Raw genomic sequence first — 23,432 nt, forward strand, 5'->3', positions numbered from 1 at the left:
TCCCTTCCTGACCCCGACTGGGTGGGAGATGAGCTACAAGTTTGGACTAGCGATTCCACACAGTTTATAGTCAATCAGAGTAAATGGACGGTATGGCACAAACTCTTGCTGACACGTTGCCATAAAAGGAGAGGACGTGATTGAAAAGTGTTCACACACAGAAAGAGAGATGCACTCTAAAAACAGTTTAAGGTAACTATTTAAGGAAAGAAAGTTGTTGTGCTCGTGCGGTTCAGTGTATCATTTAAATAGACCAACAAACTGTTTTCATGGATCTCTTCATAGCGCACCTGCCTTGTGGAGAAAGCAGCAGCCATTGTTTTCAGTAATTGGCTGTTTTCCAAAACACAGATGCAAGTCTGCACGTTGAGCTCTCTGCGTAAACCGGATCATTCTGCTACTGAACTACACCCACCTGCCAGAGACTGCAAAATGTGTGATTGCCCAAGTCAGAGCAGATTACAGACAAAAAACAAAGACAGAGGAAAGAGCAATAAACACTAGAACTGACTGTTATTGTTTTTACTGATCAATGTTTTCCTGCCTGGAGGAGAAGCAGCACCAGACAAGCCAGATACGTTGTCAAGAAAAGGAGATCCTCGCTGAAGAAGATATGAGTCAGGGAACAGGTCTAAAGTGCCAGTGGAGTGGGATTAGCTCAAGAGCTCTGACTGCAGCTGCAACACTCCCTCCCCTGCCCTGCCTTTATACTACTCCTGGTGCATATATCCATCCACCAGTGCACCCTGCAATGTAATCTTGTGTACTTTTTCAGTTACATGAATTGCATGAACTGGCTAGTTTCCAATGAGGAACCAACATTTCCTCATCATTTCAGATTTCTCCACTCGTGTGTCGGTATGACATTTGACAACTTCTCCAAATTGCCTCGGCTCCCATCTGCAGGAGCTGAGTCGCAGATGGGTCGAGAGGTCCATGCATGAATAGGGATGCTGACAATGACTCTGTGTGTGTGTGTGTGTGTGTGTGTAGCTGTGACCCATCAGGCCTCATGGGAAGCTGCAGCTAAACTGATGGATGCCAAGAAGCAATAGAGGGAGGGAGGAAGGGAGGGAGGGAGCGCTGGCTTCGCCAAGTAGGAGACAAGTGCCTGTACTGCAGCAATGCAGGAGAGAAGCAGAGGGATGTCAATGAAGTGAAAAAAGAGGGAATTAAAGAAGTGATGATTGAAAACAATGCAGTGTACAACTGTATGACAGTGCAGCAGCCAAAGCTGGAGATGGCTAACAAGTTTAAGCAATCTGATTTTCATTCTATGACAGTTTCTGTACGTGCCACGATTTTTGCTGATGTGCCCTCCTTCTGCTGCAGTTATGACAATATCATCCTTGAGCCCTACCTAGCAGAGAAAACAAGCCCTGGCAGGGCAAACACTCCCTGCTGAGCCTCCCGTGTTTCCTCCCTTCCCTGCCCTCTGAACAAACAGCACTCCCTCTGGAAGTTACGTGGCAGGGATTGGGACACTCGGGACCATCGGCTAGCTCCCCCTCAGCTCTGTTGTTTCACCCCGTTGTGATCGGGGCCCTGCTAGGATAACCCACGGCTGATGTTTTGACTTCCCAGCAGCGTAAGTAATGTATACATTTCCCCTGTCCTCGCTTGCAAACCTTCCCCACCGATTCCTTTGCCGAGCGGCCTGCTGCAGCAAAATGTAAACACAGTCCGAGGGAAGCCGCTGCTCATTTTTCACCGTACAACCACCCCCACCCTGTGCAAACCCATGCCTGCCTTCTCCATTTCATACAACTCAATGACATATAAATACGCATGCACCAACACAAACAAAGCACACCCAACAAACACTGGATCCCATGCACGTAACCGCACAAACACACACACACACACACACACACACTTGTATGTGCACAGAAAGAAGAGGAGATGAGCTAATGCACTGCTATCCACAGCAGAAGGATCGCAAGCACTCAAGGAACAAATATCCTGTTCTCATCATAAAATTTTCATCCCGTGCAAGCTTGTTGGTGGGTCGAACGCATTTCCTGGTGAAAAAATATACACACTTAACCTTGAGCTGATCTTTTTAACATAATGCGTCTGCTTTATTGGGTTCTAGCTGGACCTTACTCACAGGAATACCAAATACATGGAGCTGTGGTCCGACAAAGCCAAGTCATACATGAGAGGAAGGACAAAGTGGCAGCAGACGTCCTGCAAGATCTTGTGACTGGTCGTCATGTTCTATTCGACGGTCGCTGATATGACATCTTATGCTGAGGACAGTGTAACAGTATTCGTACTTATCCTCAAGTGATACCATGTCAGAACCGAGTAAATTCACAAGTACAACTTAACACATGCAGACGCCACACGCTCACTTTAAATATAATGTTGATAACAGCTGATAAAACAAGGTTCACTTAGGAGCTGTCCTGAAATCTTCAATCACTTGATCCTGTTCACCAGGTGAAAGTTTTCATGCTCATCAAACTGTATCTGTTAGAATTTCCTTTTTTTTTTTAGCACTTTAAGGATTTCTGTTCACATTGGCTTAAAACTTGAGTTTCAAAGATCATTCCTAAAACAACTGAACTGCATCTCAGTGTACCTAAATGTGATAAGTGCTGCTTTGAGGAAGGATCACTGGCACATCTTTTCTGGTTTTGCCAAACATTACACAACTTTTGAACAGCAATTTTTGAGTGGTTCTCACAACCATCTTTGGTTTCTCCGCACAGACTTTTGAGCCACCACACGACATGCAGATTACCTCTGTACTTTGGAATGGTGGTTGCTAAGAAACATATTCTCTCCACCTTTACTTCACCCTGTTTTGTGCATTCGCTCAAGGACATATTGTCTATCTATGGTAAAAAGACTGCATCTGCACCAATCTTAAACAGAGAATATTTTGAAAGAATCGGGGGACCTTTCATGGCACAGAGTCATATTACTTCATAGCTATAGTGACTCTGACCTGCCTGGCTACATGAGGTCTCATGTTCAACTCAGTTAATTTATCCATATTACTTTACCTTGCTTTCCAGATGTTACTGTTGTGACAACACTTTAAAAATACTATTTTTGTAATCTTGTGAGCTGGCTGGCAGTCTCTTTTTTTTTTTTTTTTTAGCTCTGTTCAACTTACCTTTGTATTGTAATATATTATATGTCCTTTCAAAATTATACTGTCATTGACACATTGAAAACTGAATATTTAAAGTATTTAAGTATTATTTTAAAAAAGTATTTAAAAAAAGATATTTCCTTGGAAAAAGTATTTTCTGCTGTAGTGACACTAACACAGTCGTGACTAGAAAGCATGCTACAAAGCAGCTAGCAAGTGTTGATGCTATAACTGTGCAGAAGTTTATGATGAAATCTGAACACAAATGGTCAGATGCATGAAGGCACAGGAGTAAATGGTCAGGTGTCTTAACTGTCTACTTGGGTTCAAATTGCTGAAATGCATGTTAATGCCAGATCTAAACAGTATGACCCCAAGGTTTGTATAAAATAATCTCTGAAATCAAATTGATCAAATTCTGATCCATCAAGTGCTCAGAAAAAGTGGAATTTCTTCGAAATCTACAAATGAAAAAATGTTTAAATATTACTTTATACAGTAGGCCTACAAACAGGACATATGTATTCTTTACAGTTTTGATATACAGAAAACATGAGCTAAATTTTAATACATACATTAAATAGAATTACATATTTTTATCATTGTTATCCTTTCTACGTATGTTTTTCTAATTCTTGTCCTTTATTATTAATTGTAGCACATTAGCCTCTAAACACATGCCCTAGTACATCACCCGTGCATTTCCTTGCACATGTTTAATAAGTGCAGTGAAACATTGAATAAAAAAAGGCACATCTGCTAATTAAGATGATGTAATATGATCAGAAGCCCCAGGAGAGGCTACTAAATGGACCTTGTCAGCTGCTGTTGCAAGGTCAAAATGAACTATAAGAAGCTCAGTGACAAGTTTACATAAAATCCAAAGTTGGTTAATAAAAAATATATTGTTTTGTTCTAACTAATTGCATCATTTTCAAAACCTAAGACTCCAGGTGAAATCTATTGTATGATGACATGTAGTATTTTTCAATATTGCTTTTGCACCTGTTACCTGCCACGATAACCTCCAGACTACATCGACATGAGCTTTGTGGAAAACAACAGACAGTACGGTGCTTTTGACAATTTGTTGCAACTAACACTGCAGAAAGAAGACAATGAGACAAATCAAACGCTTGCTAGATTGTACTACCATGTGATCCAAAAACAGATGGCAATAGTCAATCAAATTTATAACTGCGGAAGAAATTAATTTGGCATTTATGTCACGCTACTGGGCCCAGAAAGAGACAAGCAGACAATAACACAGACTCATCCATTATTTTGGCAGGTAACAAATTTCAATTTGAAGGCCCCGTGAGTAGCAGACAGTGGCAGGAGTATTACGCATCTGCATGTCAGTGAATATATTATGTGACTCTAATTCAATTGTGCTGATTTAAAGAAAACGAAACCGCAATAATCATTATTTGCAATATGTTTTTGCATGCACACACAACTATTAGGTTTCCCTGTCACACACAGCAGTGTAGCAGTTAAGTGACCGGCTGGTTTGCTTTCACACCAAAGCCACATGTCACCCAAATAGCTTGTTCTAAATTGTAACGTGGCACAGTGCATTTGCGAAACTTGCTGGTGTTTATAATCCAAATACATATTTGTCAGAGTGTTGATTTGCAGGCCGTATTAGCTTCATATGGCAGCACACGCTGCCTCATGTCAGCATTGAATCAAAGTAACGACACCCCGGTGGAGGGGCTGCTTTGAACAGTAGGATTTTTGAATATATTTGAATAGATTTCTTCTGGTAATGACTTTATCAAAAGGCTGCCGTCCAGCGACCTCACCAACCTTCAAAGGATTCTCCCCTAAAAAAGACCTTGCATGCTAATCACTGGTAAAACTGAACATAATGGAAACAACAACAGATTATCCCTAGTCAAAACAGGAACAAGTGTTGAAGGATTATCGGGATCTGGATGACAGGTTTTTTAGTAGTTTATATCAATCCAAAAATACATGTGGGCTGAGGCTGCCAACAGGAAAAATTTGGTGCTGAATGTGTGGTTTAGCAGAGTTTCATTCTTTCCGCATTTAAAAAGTCACAAGAGCATAAAACCATACATTGCTACTGAATTCTAAGGGTAGTTGGTAGCTTCCTGATGCAGAATAACTGAAGATATCCAATAAATTAATATAGTTCAGATACCTAAAACAATCAGAAAAAAATGACAACAATATCCTGACTGACCTTAAATTACTTTAAAAACTATAACAGACTGACAAAGGCATCAGATAGTGCCGACGATGCTGATGCTAGCTGCAGTCAATACATTAGGAAGCTCTGGATTGATGTGCTGTCCACATCAATGAGCCAGACACAGGCACACAACTAGCTCTTATAAATATGGATTTGCTCTGGAGGCCCAGATATCAATCATGTCCACAATGATTCCTTTACGATGTGCACATACATGCATGCAGAAACACTAACCTGTGGAGACAGGGCAGTGGGAGGCTGGGTGAAGAGTGTGGAGTTGGCTGCAGATCGTAGGCCATGTGCTCTCCTGACAGTCTGACGGGCGAAAGGAGAAGACAGTACCTCCTGCTGAAGGAAACACAGAAAAATAACAAGTTGAGGGGCATCATCGTTTGCGCAAAGTGGAAACAAAGTGTTCTGGATAATCACAATAAAAATAGAAAATAGCAAACCTCATGCTATTTTCAAACAGCCACCGCCAGGACCCGCAGTATTTTACAATGAGCTAAAAAGAGGCTTAAAATAATGAGGCGTGAAAGTGGTAGTTTTATTTTCTATTCCCGTCACAGGCCAGGGCAATTTGCTGTTTTGCTGCAATTTGAACGCAACGTGTGGTCGGAACTGTGCGTGCAAGACAGTAGAGCTATCATGTGAAACTTGTGTACGCTGGGGGAAAAGTGCTGCAGCGACTGTCAATCCGAGATGAAAGAGCTGACAGGCCTGCTGCTGCTGCACACCTAAACCACGATTAGCAGTGCGTTATTTATTCACTATCTTTCAATTAGGCTGATTACAAGCTGGCTGTTTATCGTATGAGAGGAAAAGCAAAAAATAAAGCTGCTTTGATGTTTGGATGTAAGATCTTGTAAGTTTGCTTGGGTGGAGAGACAGATTTTAAGGTGTGTGTGTGTGTGTGCACGCGCATGCATGCAGGCAGGTGTATGACAGAGGGTCACGGTAGGCTGGATTGACTAAAATACTTTCACCTTCAAGTTAGTGTATGCACTCAGATGTTCCCCTGCCTCCCAGCACTGAGGAAAGATAAGATGGAGATACTCTTCTATTATAAACACTCAAGAGCACCTTGACTGCACACACTGAGCAACAACTAGCGCACCCCATAAAACAGTCATATTAGACCCATGCATGTGGGCTGGTTTAGCCTCTGGGGGGGTCTGATCACAGACACTTTTACAATGCAAGCCGCTCAATACTTTAACACTCCACAAAACTGCTCTGGGCTTTCTACCGTGAGTAATAACAGCCAGAAAGGTCAGACATGATTACATTTTCAAAACCATCCACCATCACCACCAGTGCATTTAAAAGGCAATGCTGTCAAAAATGAACGGTTGGGACTTGATTTAAATCCCAAACAAGACATGCTAAATTGAGATTGAAATGTGTGGAAGACGACAGGTGCAAACAATAAAACATGTAAAAATGTCTTTTTTTTTCTCACCTGCATTATTTTGTGTTTGGATTGCTCTTAACCACCTGGTTTTTCTCACAATGTTCGCGCTGAAATCACATACAGTATGTCGGCTAATTGAGGGCTCTGGCTTAATTTGTTTTACTCATAAACCTGCACATCTGCATAATGTTCATAATTGAAAAAAAGATCTTCTTGCATCAGTGTTTACAAGCAGGTGAAATCCGTTGAATCATGTTTTGAGGAAAGCTGCGATTAAATGTATTATGTAAAGGAATTGGTTGACATTTGGAAAAAAAAATATACTATTGTTATTTGCTATCTCATGGAGGGGATAGATAACATTCAGCCAGCTTCAGCCAGCAGTCAGTTAGCTTAGCATAGCACTAACTGTAACCAGGGGGAAACAGCTAGCCTAGGCAACAAAATATGCCTACCAGCAACTCTAACGCCTTGTTTCCATAATTCTGGACTACCCCTAGTGTTCAACAAAAAAAAGTAGCACTATTGAGACAAAAAGAGGACCAATAATGCATGTCAGCAAATAAATGAGGAAGTGTGTAGGCAGTTTTGTGAAATATTTTGTTAAAAGACGTATGAACCAATACACATGCTCTATATGTTTACACAGCTAGTATGGTACCAATGCTGGCTAAAAGTGCTATTGAACTTTTCATTTAGACATGGTGAACTAACTAACTGAACTGAGTGAACTGAACTAAATAAAGCAGCATGTTAGCTAATTTAACGATAACTTCCTGTGGCACACAGCGTATACAGTCTGTACAACATCTTCTGCAAAAGTAAAAATTTTTTCAACATACTCACAGCAAAGGTACATAGTAAAAAAAAAAAGAGACTTTGAGTCATATTAGAGATAACAGAGCTCCCCATAGGAATAGATTGGCTTCTGGTTGACTCACATATGCACACAGAGCTATGTGGGAACAAGGCGTACAGATCACTTAGGGCCCTGACACACCAAGTTGATTGTCAGCAGTTGGTCAATGTCAGGGTGTCAGTGACCGTTGCCCTGGTTTTTGCGGCGGATCACACATGGTTCACACAATTCTGCCCTTGTCAACTTTTTTGGGCCGAATCAGCATGGGAGCTGGTGAATGAAATCTGCTCAAGAGAAATGGAAGTGAGCAAAGCAAACAAAAGCAAAAGCCAAAAGCGTGGGATCAAACAAACGTGCTGTATTAGGTAAGAATGTTTTTTTTAGCCACTGAGCTCTTTAGCAGAAACGGTTGGGAATTGTTTACTTTTTGCTAGCACACTCTTAATATTATTTGTTTCTAACTAACATCTTAAGTCCATCCTGTCAGTCTTCCAGTTTCCCTTTTTGAATGTCAAATATAGCCTTAATCCACCTGCCATTAAAAGGAGAGGTTTTTCCTCTCACATAGACGCACAACTTAGACAGTAGTTGGCAACTGACTGTGGTCTTTATGTTGTGTTTAAGTGGACTTTTTTTGGCCGAGATACAAGCAATGTAAGCCGACGCAACAGACGGCTTCCATCACCACCAGTTCTTTGATGTTCGTTTGGTATCTGCTCACTAATAAACATGTTTTGCACAAAAATGATGCATTGTTGGTTTATGAAGGGTGATGTGCCAGATCATATCTTGGCTGGATGCAACGACTTCCTGGAGTCTTTGCTGGTTGCCTGGTGATGGCAATATTAGTTTGGCTGCTGGCGGTAGTGTTATATTTAGAAACATGAGAGAGTTTCTCAACTAAAACTCTGCAAGAAAGACAACAGGAATAAAATTATTCCTTCAAATAGAGTGAGTAAATTGCAGTCCTAAATTGCAAATTAAAAAAATAAGCTTTCCATTCATCAGTCCACTCTCTACACTGTTTCAGGGCTACAGGGGGCTGAAGGGTATCCCAGCATGCATTGACCAAGAGGCTTTGTTCACCAAGGACAGCTGTGATGTGACAGAGCTAACCACTAAGCCACCACCCAGACATTAAATGTAAGCTATTCATTAATTAATGAAAAGCAATCACCAAAACAGCCTATAATAAGGCTGCACAAGAAGCCTTGGTTTAACAGTAACTGTCGAATGGCGTATCTGCTGCGTGTCCTTTCCGCTATCAGAGCTCCAATCAATGAAGTGGTGTCTGCTTAGTACCTTCTCTCTCTACATGTTATTACACACAGAATTACCTTTCTTTTAATGACTTTCAGCCCAGTAAATTACATTTGACAAGAAAGGACAGAGCTTGTATTATGCCCATTTGAGTTTTTGCCAGAAGCAACAATTATGAATATATAAGGAACACTTTGGTAAATTAGATCAGTGGTTTCTCTCAGATTAATATATTCCATAAAAGACTGAAAATGTGATTCTGTGTCTCAGTATGCAAGGTTCAGGAGCAGTCAAGCTCAAACACCAGCTAGCCTGGAGAGCAGCTGTGATAACCAGCATTGATGACATTTTTTTTTCCTGCAGCTCTGCAAACAAGCAGAATTAATTCTTGAAACAATTGTTGAGGACAGTTAATGAAACACACTTTCAGTTGTTAATTATTGCATTTTATATTGACTTTTCAATACAAACTTTCAAACAGAGTGTCCTAAATATTAAGATAGGCCACGGACCTTGGTACTAAGATAGCATGTTGCAGAAGAATTATTGCCTCCTCCTTATCTACGTCAAGTCAGGCATACAACTCATAGGAGGGGCCAGTAGTCAAGACTCCAGCAACTATAAAAAGTGTCCATGAACTGCCAAGAGAGTCTCCTCCGGTCTGTTACTGCGGAGGAGGGATAGCATTTGTTGAATTGTTGATGCTGTGATGTGGGATATTTACTGCCAAGCAACCAAACTGACTCATTTTAATGCCGGCAGTGATTTCACGCTGCAGCAATAGTTACAGAATAACATGGCTGTATGGGTCAATACGCTCCCGCTCAAAAAACACTACAGGTTTACAACAAAGTGTAATAACTAGAATTATTGTATGCCTCAGTGAACCACTCAAGTTGCACTTACAGCTTTCATCCCTGTATGTGAAAACAACAATGCTTCACAAACATCTTCCCCCTGGCAGCTTCAAGGTGGGCACCCAAGATTAGTGTCACCAATTCAGTATCTGACTTAATGCCGCCCCTCTGTTGCCAAGTTATGATGCTGAATAAGGGTTAGAAAAAGTGTTTTTGAACAGAGCAGAACATTATGATGTAATGGTGAAGTTGACCTTTTGAATAAATACTTTCATCCTATTAGACATTTGTGGGAGATTTTGTCATAACAGCTGGCTTAAACCATTACTTAGGCAAACATTAACAGTGAGTGACATTAACTGCCTGAACCTCATGCCTACGACCATAACACAGCCATGATGATATACAGTACAATAGCACTCCCTCTTATGTGATATTGCTTAAATAATATACAAACAAAATCCTGTTATATTTTTCAGATATTTATGAGAATAATTAAATATTTTGAGGGCTTTATGTTGGACCACTGAGCAAAATAATGAGATCTCCAAAGACTAAAGGAAATAGTTTAAGCCATTGTTCTGCAAGTCCCTTGTGTTTGAATGGAGACAGGTGAACTGATCCTACTGACTAGCCCTTCCAACGCCTCAGTCACACATAAATTAATATGCAATGTATGTCATTATCTAAAAAAAGTTACAAAACACAACAAAGATTCAAAAACAAAGCTGAAAGTTAAGAATACCGCTTTACAAGCAAATTATTAATTCCCACAGGCATTAATGTAATTAAAGATGTGAAAAGTATACTGCTATGTGCTCCTGCCTGCATAAATGAGTTGTTGCTCAAAGAAGCTGCTGTGACCTCTTTGCATCACCAGTGAGGGGAGGTCCCTGTCTATTTCTGTTGATTAGATTGCCACAGAGGACAACAGCTGCTCTCTCTAGATACCGACTGCAACACTGCAAGAACAATCATACAGAATGTATACGCACTCAAAACACACCACACTATTCTCCTGATACGAGAAATACCAGCTGGTTAAGTCCCTATACTGAAAACGCCTTTTCTTTGTGGAAAAGTAACAATATGCAACAAACAGGTGAAGAGAGGGACTTATTTTCTACTTGCAAAGTGGCAACTCCAATGCAACAAAAAGAAAAACATCCCATATTGTTACCCAGTCAGCAGGAAAGTACATTTTAAAGCATTCACTGCTGAGCAGGGTAAGACATACACTAGGTAGCTTCTAATAGCTCCTAGAAATTACTGGGCAATAAACTGGTGACAATAATTAGCACTATATTTTTTCCCAATTACAAAATCTAATCAGCATGATGTTTTCACAGCATCTACAGAGCACATAGTGATATTCTGTCCACATGGACCAGTGTACACATGGGGACATACTGAGGAGAAAAGGAGACTGTGAAGCCAAGGTGTAGGATGAAGGCCTGTTCAGGGTCCCTGCATGTCCGTAGCCTGATAATCATAGGGACCTGCCATTGCCATTGTCATTTTCCAATTTATACGAATCAATGAAAAAATCTGCCCAAAGATCCATAAACCTAGATCCAGGCTATATGTCAACAAAGATGGATAACAAAGTCAATATACATACAGCTCTTCTATTCAGAGCAGCCAGACAGTCTTTCTCAATGACAAAACGTAGGAATTTAGAAGAAAAAATGAACTTCTTTTTAATGTTTTTCAATGATATGACAACAAGAGAGCCACTGATATTAAAATCATATAAAAGCAGATTTACTCCATAAAAAGACAAAGGTGTTGTTGCAGTTTTATTATTGTCACACCTGCTCCACTGAAATTGACTCTGCAACAATGCCTCTGTGCTTTTTCTCTTATTGTGTAAACTCTGTTATTATCATGAGGACATTCTCAGTCAGATTGCCCAGCACTTGCCCAAAGGAAGAGCACACTAAAGACTCTGCTCTGAAAAATGTCTGTTTTCAGAGACAAGTGACACACTTCAAAACAAACACTGAGTGGCATTTTTAAAGTGGAAACAGAAAACTTTTCAACTTTTTTTTTAGCATTTCCAATACAGACAGAGCACAACAAATCATACTCTGATAACTACGCTCACCGGAGGGGAAATCTATCAACGCCACAATATGCAACCAAGGGCTGAAGCACTAACAAAAGCTAAAAACCTTAGATATTAGCATGTCAAAGGATCATGTTAGCACCTTATGTCTACCATAGAGGAAAAGTTACATGGACAAACTCAATATTTTAGGTCTATATGTCCTTAGTTTGCCTATCTTTGAAAAATCAAACCACTGAATGTTCGGTAATGACATTCTTTGATATTTACAACTGTTAGATCGAATCAACAGGTAACATCATCATTTAAATGTCAAAACCAGGCATTATGTAGCTTAGTTAGCTTCAACCTCTACACTTTTTCTGGCTTAATTAACAAAACACTTCCTGCACAGGGCTTAGTGAGTGTCTGGATCCAGCTATTTTCCCATATCTTCCTTCTGATGCCTCACATTATAAAGAAGAAATTGCTTAAAAGCTCAGTTTTTCAGGTTTGGCAGCTTGTAAAAACATTAGGTTTAAATTGGGGATTATTTACCATGTTGGTAGTGTATCCAACCACATGGCTGATTTTAGGTATTTGTGTGTTGTTTGCTAACAGACAATAATGACAAGAGGGTATCTTCACACAATATAAAGTCAGTAGAGAGCGATGAATTGTTTTCCCCTCCGGTGGGAGCAAGACTTTAATGCACTTTGTCTCGATTCAGTCAACTACGAACAGCACTGAACTGTGGTTGCATTGGTATGAGATTCTCATGGTAAGATAACCGTCTCAGAAAACATCACAGTATTACAGAAATATTATTATCAGTCAGAATGAAAAAAGCCGGGTTAGTTTTGGTTTTATCAAATATTTCGTTGCTATGACTGAAACTTAAAGCTTTTTTTGAATGTAAGTGCATGCAAAAAGTCGCCCTTTTGAAAATAACTAAAATAATGGTGATATTCTCCGTCCAGTTACTTTTTTTTAATATGTCAGACAAGCAAATGTGCATGGTATGATAACCGTCAACTGTCATAACACAGTATGCCTTAAAACCAGTACAATGCTGCAACCCTACACAGAACACACTGAATTTTGTTTTCTACAGATATTTAGGTTTTTCCAACTTCTGCTAATGTGGATTGTATCAGCAAAGAACTAATACTGATACCGATAAAAAATTGGTAAAACAAAAGTGCCATCCTCTCCCTGTTTTGGAAAATGGTTGAAGTGTATGTGCCATAAATCAAGCCTTCATTTTCCCAGGGGATTGTGCTTGTTGGCAGACAGAATTTCATGGTGAAAGCGAGGCTTATAGGAAACCAATCTAAATGCAGATGCCAGATGGTGTCATTATTCTAAAGCCATTACATTGTGCAATCAACATTTACTTCATAATGATAGGTTAAAGAACTTGTCAGTTTCTTTTAAAGAAATACCACGAATCAGTCATCCACTTCGCGTGTGACACATTCAGAACATGCTTCATACTCCTTGTCACAGTGAGAAAATAAGTGACCACTGGCTGAAACATATTGATTTACTAGTTGACTTATGGCACAGTGTTGCTGCAGCTCGGGGACCAATCTCCAACGTTCACAGATGCATCGAACCTAAACTCTGCATGGTGCACAACCCGCAGTCCTCTCAGGTAACTAAATTCATACCAACTTTTTATCCGTCATGCTTCACATGTTGTCAGCCTGATGTGTTTGACACCTGAGAGCCGCCTGATCCGCAGCAACACATACTGGAGCTCCGAGCCAGGGCCAGACTCCAGCATTTTGTCACCTCTGCACATTCACCTTGCCTGGACTGACATGATCCCCAGTAGCTTTAATTACTGGAAACGACTCATCAGCAAGCAGCCAGAATACTCAGATGTCTCCTGATGCAAGATATCTCACAACTCAGATTGGCTAATGGCTAATCTTAGATGTCACAGATGCTAAGTTAAATGGGCCTCAGTGGAAGATTGTGCAGTCGAATAGGCCTGTGGGTGTGCTTCGCAAAAGGCGGCACCAGACTGTGTGTTTTCAGCTCCGTCTACCCAAGAGTCGATTAGCCTCAACAATTTAATTTTGAAAATTATTCCCTGCATGGAAACAGTTGATAATGTCTTGTATACCCTTGACAACTCTGCTGATCCAGCAAATAAAACTACCAACTCAACTGTTAATGTACCAGAGAGAGGAGGAATATCAAGCATCTGATATTTCCTTTACAGAAGTCTAAAAATAATGCGTAAAATTAATTCAACACACCACCAAAAAAACCAATAAATACAATATTCTACAAATACCTTAATCGCTATTTAAAAAATTTCTCACCCAGGGTTTCCCACACAATCATTTATTTGTGATAACCTGCTGTAATTAAAATACCTGTTTGGTTAATGCTTGCTTCACACTGTCAGAGCACAAAATGCAGAAGGAGCAACAGAATGTCAGGTGCAGTGAAAGTGAAACTTGACAGTTTATTGCCCTGGGCAGTAGGGGTGGGGGAAAAATCGATACAACATAGTATCACAATATTTTGTGTGGCAATATTGTATCAATACACACACAAAGTATTGATTTTTTTCATTTTATAAATTATTAGTACTGCAAATTCAAGTAAAACTTTTGGTAGCCTACTAGAAAAATAAAATCAATTGCTTTTTTAGTCCACTAGATACATTTTGCTGCAATAAAAATGACTGAAGTAAGATAAAAACATTATGTTATTAAATAAAAATAGATGGTTAAAAAGTTTCTCCTTAATTAGAAGATGAAAAAAGATCAGAAATTGCAATAAATTGCAGCACATGCTATCACAACACTTGACATATTGCAAAACGTTTAAAATCGCAATCATATTGTATTGTGACCTAAGTATCATGATTATTTCTTATCGTGGGGCCTCTGGTGATTCCCACCCTTACTGGGCAGCAGCTGCTCCTCATTCTATCCATCAATCTGATCACCTCTGATCAGACTGACAGATCAGTTATCCACCCCGCCAGTCAAACTCTTTAAACTGCTACTAAGTGGAAAAAAGAACTCCTGGCGAGTTCACTTACGCTGCATTCATGGACCAACAAGAAAATCCAAATTTAGAGAAGGGGCAAAGAATGATTAAAAAAGTGACCCATCCCTTCTTATTTTCTCATCTCCTTTCACTTTATCCTGACACATAAGCCATCTTGTACATGGAGAGTGGCAAAAAAAACAGCTTTTAAGGTGAAATAATGAACACTGGATCCTGGGCAGGGCTTTGACAAGCTCCTCATTTATAGAAATAACATGACAAAGGGGTCAGGAAGGTGACAGAACAGGGCGTGTGTGCTGAGCTGCACAGAGATAATAGTGAACAAAGTAATGGGAATGCTATTTGTTCCCAGTTAGGCAATTTAACCCGTACAGCAGATGGTAAATGGCAGGCATGCTGTAGAGAAAGGAGCCAGTACTGATGCGTGACAGCCATTTTTTTTACCTACATCCTTTTGTCCTCATATGCATTCAAATGCACATGGCTATTTAATACTGCATGATCAGTACACTGAGAGAATGACATGTCTGTTGTCTCTGTGTCTTTGTCTTTGAAGCCCTGTTGTCAGCTGGCTCTGCAAAGCTGCAACTTTTCAGTGACTCTGCACCAAAGTGACCAACATTTATTGTACAATTTAAGTGATTCACATTCTGATCCGGCTATCTCTGCATTCCCTTATCTTCCTTTCTCAGTTCTTTTTCCTGCCTTGCTCATTCACCCTTCTCTGCATCTCCCTCACTGGTAGGAGAAAAGCAGTCAGCCCCAGGGAGATCGGGGGACGGAGAAGGAGGGGTAGGGGAAGGAGAAAGTGGGGAGGCTGCAGGCAATCACTGGCCACTGAGAGCAAAGATGAAGACGGCGAGATAGGAAAAGGGGAAGAGGAGAGTTAAATGAAATTTCCAACACATTAAGCACACCCTGTTACCCAGTGCCTGCACACACAGGGTGAAGAGGGGTGAGGGGGGGCCACTGAGTGACCACTGTCCAATGAAAGCCTTTAATAGCTAAGGAAAACTGATCCAGTTACAGGGGTTCCCAGATGATAGGCAGACACATAAAGACAGGAGCTTAGGGATAGATAGCAATAACCTGTCCAGGTAAGCCGTAGGGACATAAAGGACTCAAACTAACCACATCACAGATACAGTCAGACTCCCAGTGAACCCAACGGTTGCCCTCCTTTCTCAAGGACATTTAGACATTTAAGTGTGTGAGCTCTGCTGCAAGAGCTGGACAAAGAAATTACCAGAGACATGCTGCAGGATTCCTGCAAACCAATATAAACCGGACAGGAGGCGGAGAGGGCTGCACAGTCAGTGACCCCCTTCGCCATTTATCACCGGAGAAACATTTATTCACCATTCACGTGGAATATACACACGTATAGGCAAACAGGGTCATGAAGGCGGGTTGTGCAGAGAGTGAGGTTGACAGCTTAGCGTCTCCTGCTGCAGCAGAGATGAATGGGCGGGCTGAAAACTGCCTTCATTCATAATGGAATACGGCAACAAAGCAGCTTCATCCCCAGGTGTCTCGGGGACTATAAGAGGAGGAGAACAGACAAAGAAAGGTAAGCAGAGGGAGACTATAGGGCAGAATATGAGGGCTGTGCAAGCAGCACAAAAGCTGATACACACTAGAAACAAGTCCTACATCTACTATAAAAATATTTTTCTGATTTATTGCCCCAGGTGTTACCCAAATAAAGCTTAGAAGGGCGGCAAGAGCAGCAGCATAACATTGCTGGTATTGTTGGAAAGCCTGGAATGGCCTGGAAATGTCAGAACAAACATTGCTTACTTTATCACACTTTTAAAAGACCTTACTGTTCCATCGAGCTCTTAAAAGGGAGGACTTAAGGTCCTGTAAACAAAAATGAACTGAGTAAGTGCAAGTGAAGGAGGACAAAAAGGATTTAGAGTAAGCAGAAAGGAGTAAAGCTTTGGAAACAGACTGCGGTGACAAGTTTGGAGCCGATTGGATAGACGGGGAAGCCAAAAAGGTTGTGCGGTTGTTTGCTTTTTCTTATAGAAAAGACACATACACATCCTACCGAGCTGTGGAGATAAAGCGGATGATGAGCAGCGCTGAGAGAAGAAGCGTGGGCGTGAGGGGGAGAAAGCACAGGCATACGAGAGAGAGAGTGAGTGAGTGAGAGAGAGAGAGAGAGAGAGAGAGAGAGAGAGAGAGTGAGAGTGAGTGAGTGAGTGAGTGAGTGAGTGAGTGAGTGAGAGTGAGTGAGTGAGTGAGTGAGTGAGAGAGTGAGAGAGAGAGAGAGAGAGAGTGAACAAGCACCAGAGAGAAGGACTGTGCATGAAAAAAAATTCTGTCTGAGTGTGTGCGTCTCGGCATGTCTGCAGGTCTCTCTCTGTGTGTGTGTGTGTGTGTGTGTGTGTGTGTGTGTGTGTGTGTGTGAGTAGTCATTACAAAGCAACTCCTTAACATCAGTGAAAGACATAAATAGCAACAACAATAATGCTATGTGAATAGCGGCGATAAATTCTGATATTGGAAAAGAAAAGGGCTCACTTTCAATCTTCATATTCACAATTGGGTATAAAATCAAGCAACACAGACAAATGTTGTATAAAGTAAAATATGGCTTACACTGAGCACTGGTGGATTCCCAAACTAAGTGGCTTTAACACACACACTTTGCATCTCAGAATAGGAAGTAGTTTGCTTACAAGAGTCAGCTGCTGCGACCACAGGCTGTGTCTCTGCATGTTTGTCTAACTGAGGCTTCACAACCATCAGCTCAGACTCTTCCTACTTGTTCTGGCCTCCCGATAAGGAATTTGGAGGCTGGTTTCCCAATACTGCAGATCAGCTTTGGCTACAAGTTGAGCCTGGTACTGTAACTCTAGTCAACCACATCAATCAAATTTTATGGGGCTGTCATTAGTGTTTAGGGGAGCTGAGGTGAGGATTTGCCGATAAGAGCAAGGCAAGGCGCATATAAAACTACAGTTATAATCTTTTTAAATCAGGTATTATACTGATTATAAGCTGACAAGAATCATATTTACATTTCAAACACTTTACTGATTTGGTGGGTTGAGGACTGCAGCCTTATCTACACTTCCACCTACACCACTTGACTGAAGGGCCTGACCTCTCACCTCAAGTGTGTCCTTCTTCAACCGGCTAAATGCTGCACACTTGAGTCATTGTGAGGTGAGCCTGTGTATCCTTTCCACTGCACGTATCAGGAAGTAACTGCACCGACCTGCAATATCATGACCCTACTTTAAGAGCTAATATATATCAGATATTATTAATGCAAATGGAACACACTGTTCTCCTTCAAAAGTTTTCCATCAGCAAAACACCACGCGGCATTTCTTGTAAAATATCGCCAAGGGCGTTGACAAGGATGGGAATCGAAAACCGGTTAAAAATTGTCCAAAATTATATGCCTCTGAGCATATCACTTCTTTTTGTTGATGTTGGCATGCTTTTCTGCTGGTAGCACACTGCAAAACAATGTCGTCAAACGCATATGCTAAACGGCTGAAACCTGAAATGAGACAGGGTGAAGAGAAGGAAGCCTGGCTTCATTTCATGAAGAAAAAATACAACACTGCTGCTTGTTATCTCTGTAAAATAATCATTTCAAGTAACACTGGAAACACCAACAACATGCAGAAACATATCTCTATGTAACATGAGCAGAAATTCCTGGGATGCCATGTGTGTGACACTCTGCAGGAGTGCCACTGCTTTCAAATCAAACTTCATGTGACTGACGGTAAAGCTCCTGTTATAATAACATTAGCACCATGCAAGCAGCCATGGCAGACTTTTTGCTTTGGCTAAGAAAACCTAATTAAATGAATGTTGTACAATATTCTCTAAATAGAGCGGTGGTGGTAGGTGACACAGCCTACCACCGGCCTATTTTTAATTTCGTAACATATTAAATTCATGCCAGTTAACCACAGTTTCAGATACTTAACACTAATCAGCTGATTGAGATATTCACAAGAACGAAAGAGACAATGTCATAGTGACCCTGACTTTTGATCTATGATTGCTGAGTCCAAGTGGACATTTGAGCCAAATTTGAAGAATTTCCAGACAGGCGGAGGAAAACCCTCCGGCCACAACTCCTGCCAGCACAGATACAAAATAAAACAGCTGCACTGACACTGAATGCTTTTTTCTCAACCAATTAAATTGATTGGGAATTAACATGGGAATCTATAAAGAATTGGATAGATCAGCAGAATCAAAAATGGCATTGGTATCAATAAAATCAATTCCCATACCTAGCGCTGACTGATCAGTGTCACCTTCAAAGACTTGCTTTCTTATTGCAGTTTGGGTGAACCTCAAACCTCTAAGACGGCAAACAAGCCCTTATACTGCTCCTTCCTGCTGTATGTTTAACCACTGACCTTCACGCTCCCATCACAGGTCCTGATCACAGTTGCCAGGACAGGTATTGCGATCATGACAAAAGTGTGACACAGCTCCCATCTTGTTCTGTTTTTCAATACAGCAGCAGCTTCATAGCTTTTGCTCCACCACTATCTGGAAGGCCGTTATTCTGACCAATCCATTCCAGTGCGTTTGTACGAGGCTTTGTGAGGGAACAGACTGCTCCTACTCTGACACTCCCACTGACTTAGACATACAAAATGTATTTTGGTGTCTAGGAAGATGTCAGCTGAACACATGGTTCAGAGACTTATGAATTAAATGGCAGTAAAGCAACACACTGCAGAAATGAGACCTGATGCATTCATCCTCGTGGATTTTTGCGACAATCGCAAAAACAGATACAAGCTGAGCAGCAACAACTCTCTTCAAATTACATTTGACAAAATAATGATTTATATTCAATTTTGCATCAAAGGAAGTATAAATTTGAAAGAGAGCCTCGTAGGCAATTCAATAATTCAAGACTGGAATGCAAACTGCCACTGCCTGTGCAATGTAGCGTTACAGTTATTCCAAGGAGGCGACTGAATGGAAGCAAGTGAAGAGAACAGGGGCCAGTGCAGTCACCCAATAGCCGAGTTGTGAAGAAGCCTTTTAACTGAGTGCATGTCTGTCTGCACAGAGACATTTTGCACTGAATCCAGCTAGGTGAGATGATGCCAAGAATGAAGAGGGCATTTTTGCATAAGAAGCAGAGAGCCAGGAGACAATGAGATGGATAACCTTCAATTCTCCGATGGAAAAAATACGACATTTTCAGTGTGCAGTGTGTTACCCAGGCAACAGCAGCACGAAGACTTTTAAAAAGCTCCTGTGCCTATTTACTTCTCTGCTCGCCTCAAAATCAGCCTCTGTTAGTCACCTCCACATGCACTTTGTGGCCTTGATTTTTGGCAAGGAGAATTTCTCACGTCTTCCTGATGCCGCTGTAAAATACCTGGATTTACAAAGACAGCTCAATACATGGTAACTCTAAAAACATTGCCTCAGGCTGAAAAAAAAACCTCTTCAACTCCCAAATCTCCCCCTCTAACCTCGCGGTGCCCCTACTTTTCCCCCCGTCACCCATCCAGTTCATGTCCAGGTTGGGATTTCCCCAGGGTTCCCCCTCAGGACAGGGGTTGGTAAAAGCTCTGACAGTGCGAGTTGAAAGCTCAGCTGGAGGTACATCACTGATCCGCTCTGATGCTAAGCTCAGCTCAGCTATTTTTCCTGGGAAAACAACAACCAGGCTGATACCTGGTTACTGTTTGGCTGAATGACAAGTATTTGATTTTGATGCAGCGGCTGTATGGAGGAATAAGTCGGTAACCTTTCTCTGACAAGCAGATAATTGTCTTCTCTCTGCACCTAACAGGGAAGTTACAGGGCTCTGCTGCAGATGGGCTACACAGCAGGCAAAACAGCACAGAAGAGACACAAATAACTGGGTCAGAGAGATGTGTATCGGCTGAGTTGTTCCATATTCACAGTGGAAACAGCACTATTTTTTCACTCCAATACCACAAGAAGGACGGAAAACCCCACCCAGATCAATACTCCAGAGACAACGGTTACACTCTGTTACCCATATCAGTAAAACATGGAAACAACTAAAGCAAAAACATTCAAACAATTTAATATAGCTGCCATGTGCTGGACATGTGGCCACTTTGACATACCTCAAGAGCAACCTCATGGAGCACAGTAATAGTGACTCACGTGATTCACACTGGCTGCCAGTGGGTCATGAGATTCTAATGCAATAAAAGAGCTCGAGATGGTCCAACTCTCAGACCGTGATCTATGAAAATAAGATTTCAATCTGCATTTGTGAGTCTGACTGTCTGTGCATGTGTGCTGTAATAAACAAGGCAGAGTGATGTCAACTTTACAAACTCACAGGGCTGTAAACTTTTGGATGGTTGAGTGATATGATTTCATTGGCGTTCGGACAATCGCTGGCGTGACCTTATTAAGGCCATGTCTCCACCAGAGTGTCTCTTTTCCCAGCGGAAAACAGCAGTTGTTCTTCAGCACTTGTATTTGTCCTCTGTGATGGACGGTTTGTGTTACTTGTCCCGCTCCTCCTCCACTGTGATTGGACAGCTGGTAACAGTGACAAGCATTTGACCAGAAGTTGAACGGTTTTCAACTCTCATTTTTAATCAGAAAACAGCAAAAAAAAAAAAAAAAAAAATTACAGAGGACATTCAGTGTCAGATTTGTTCTTAAGGATTTATTTCACAAAGTCCCCAAAAAGACACTAAAGCTTCTGAAAGGGATACAATCATATTGGAGCCCTTGTTGGAGTGGCAAGATGGCTAACATTAGCTTCTGGGCTATAAAGACTAATTCTGTCTCTCTCATGCAACATTACAGAGATATTCAACGTTAGTTAACGCTAATGTGTAATGGCATCGTCAACCCCAGTGTGTCAGATTTTTGTTCAACGCTTGGAGATGGACTCGAGCGCACAGCTCAGGTGGAAAGAGAGCTCAGAGTTTATTTTCTGATAATACTACATCGGCGTTTACATCTATTTTTCATTTGAGGCATACCACTTGTCTGAACACAATATATTGCCCTGGAGAAGTGTTTATCTCAAGCCCTGTGACAGGAAAAAAAAACTTCAGTGGACAGTAGAGTGCACTCAGTGCATTGTGGCGATTTAGTTACCCAAGCGATAATGTGCAGATTTTTTCCCCCCTTTTTGCCAAACAATTGGTTGAAGAGTAGGTAGAATTTAAGTTAATGACGATTTCCTTTGGTTGAATACAGCCCTACAATCACAACAGTTTTGCAGGAGCCCATGACATGTTGTTTCCGGGGAAAATGGGGAAGCTGCTGCTGCAGTATTTGGAGTCGACTCAGACATCTGCAACCAGCAGGATGGAACAAACTTGTTGGCTTTCCCAGACTGCTATAGCAACACTGCTCTGACAACTTCACAGAATGTAAATACATAATTTTAACTAAACTAGCCCAGAATCCTGTCCTCCACAATGTTTCTCTGATCATACAGCCAAGGCCCAATGACGACCGTCTCCATGGAAATGCATTCTCCACCAAAGTCTCCTCTCCACCATCTCCTCAATCCTATTTATAGAACGGTGGGGCACTAGCTAGCTGGCAAAGGATGAGTAACAATATAGTAGAAAGGAAATATCTAGTATCTCCACCTCTCCATGCCTCTCGTCTTTTTCAGTCGCAGCTTCATTTCAAACCAAAGGCTTTGAACAAGCATTCACACAAACAGCTGACTAACAATCCCCGGCCTCACAAAAAAAGGCAGGTTTTATGTGTTTGAAGTTGGGGAGAAGCTTGTGTGCCTTTCAAGCTGATGCAAGGCCTGCAGGGTACGCACACACATCCATGCCAGACAGCAGCGTGAAGACAGCAGGCAGCAGGGTCATCGCTAACCCTCTCTGGCAAAAGGCCGTGGGACTCTGTGGTCCATTGCTTTTTGACCTCCGTGTGCAGAATGAGGATGAGAAAACCACAGGCGCTTTTCGAGGTCAACGGCTTCTTCCTCAATCTCCGTCGTGAAAAGAGTGTCAGAGAAGTGTGTGCATGCACAAAAAAAATGGATAAACAAAGACAATATTCCTCAGTTCCCTCACAGGTCTATCATACAACAAAGAGCTGGACTGGCAGAGCTACAACACACCTGCAGCAGCTTCAGCCTATTAAGTGTGAAACAAAAAGACCTCCATCTCAGTGCCGTTAAAGAAACAGTCCCAGTCTGAAAACGCTGTCAGAGCTCAAGGGAAAAGTCCTCCGCAGTCATGCAGATAGTGCTAATTAGCATTAGCCTACATGAATGTCATGCTTATGAATACCACGCTGCAATTGCACCATAAAGATGAGCTCCTACAAACAGCATGGCATTAACTCAATGACCGAGAACAACAATTATGGCTGTCAGCTTTCATTAACAAAAACACTCACTCTCAATGACCGCTAACAAGACTGTGAGTCGCCATAATTTTAATCAAACACCACCATGTCTATAATGCTGCTGTGGGTATTATAACTGGATATCCCTTCTTAACTTGATGCCCTGATGCCGCTGTGAGTCAAGAGTTAAATGCTCTTTTAATCCAAAGAACAAAAGAATTTCAAAATCTTCCGCGCCTCGTCAGGAGACCTCATCAACAAACGATTACGGCAGCAGAGCTATTTACATAAGCAATTTACTTACTGC

At 41.4% G+C, this 23,432-nt stretch overlaps 1 protein-coding gene across 2 annotated transcripts in view; it reads right to left on the minus strand.

Moving 5' to 3' along the window:
• The window catches only part of mcu (mitochondrial calcium uniporter), a 71,295-nt gene that overhangs the window by 33,421 nt on the left and 14,442 nt on the right, over window positions 1–23,432 (minus strand). Inside the window, exon 2 of one of the 2 annotated variants that reach the window (XM_042502823.2) lies at window positions 5,562–5,672. In XM_042502823.2, the coding sequence (XP_042358757.1) occupies window positions 5,562–5,672 (111 nt within the window). Of the gene's footprint in view, window positions 1–5,561; window positions 5,676–23,432 lie in introns of both variants that reach the window. The other variant, XM_042502822.2, reaches the window with a different exon arrangement.

Source organism: Plectropomus leopardus, chromosome 13 (assembly GCF_026936395.1).
Source record: "Plectropomus leopardus strain MGB_pleo_1.0 chromosome 13, ASM2693639v1, whole genome shotgun sequence".
In the NCBI taxonomy this organism is placed as follows: Eukaryota; Metazoa; Chordata; class Actinopteri; order Perciformes; family Serranidae; genus Plectropomus; species Plectropomus leopardus.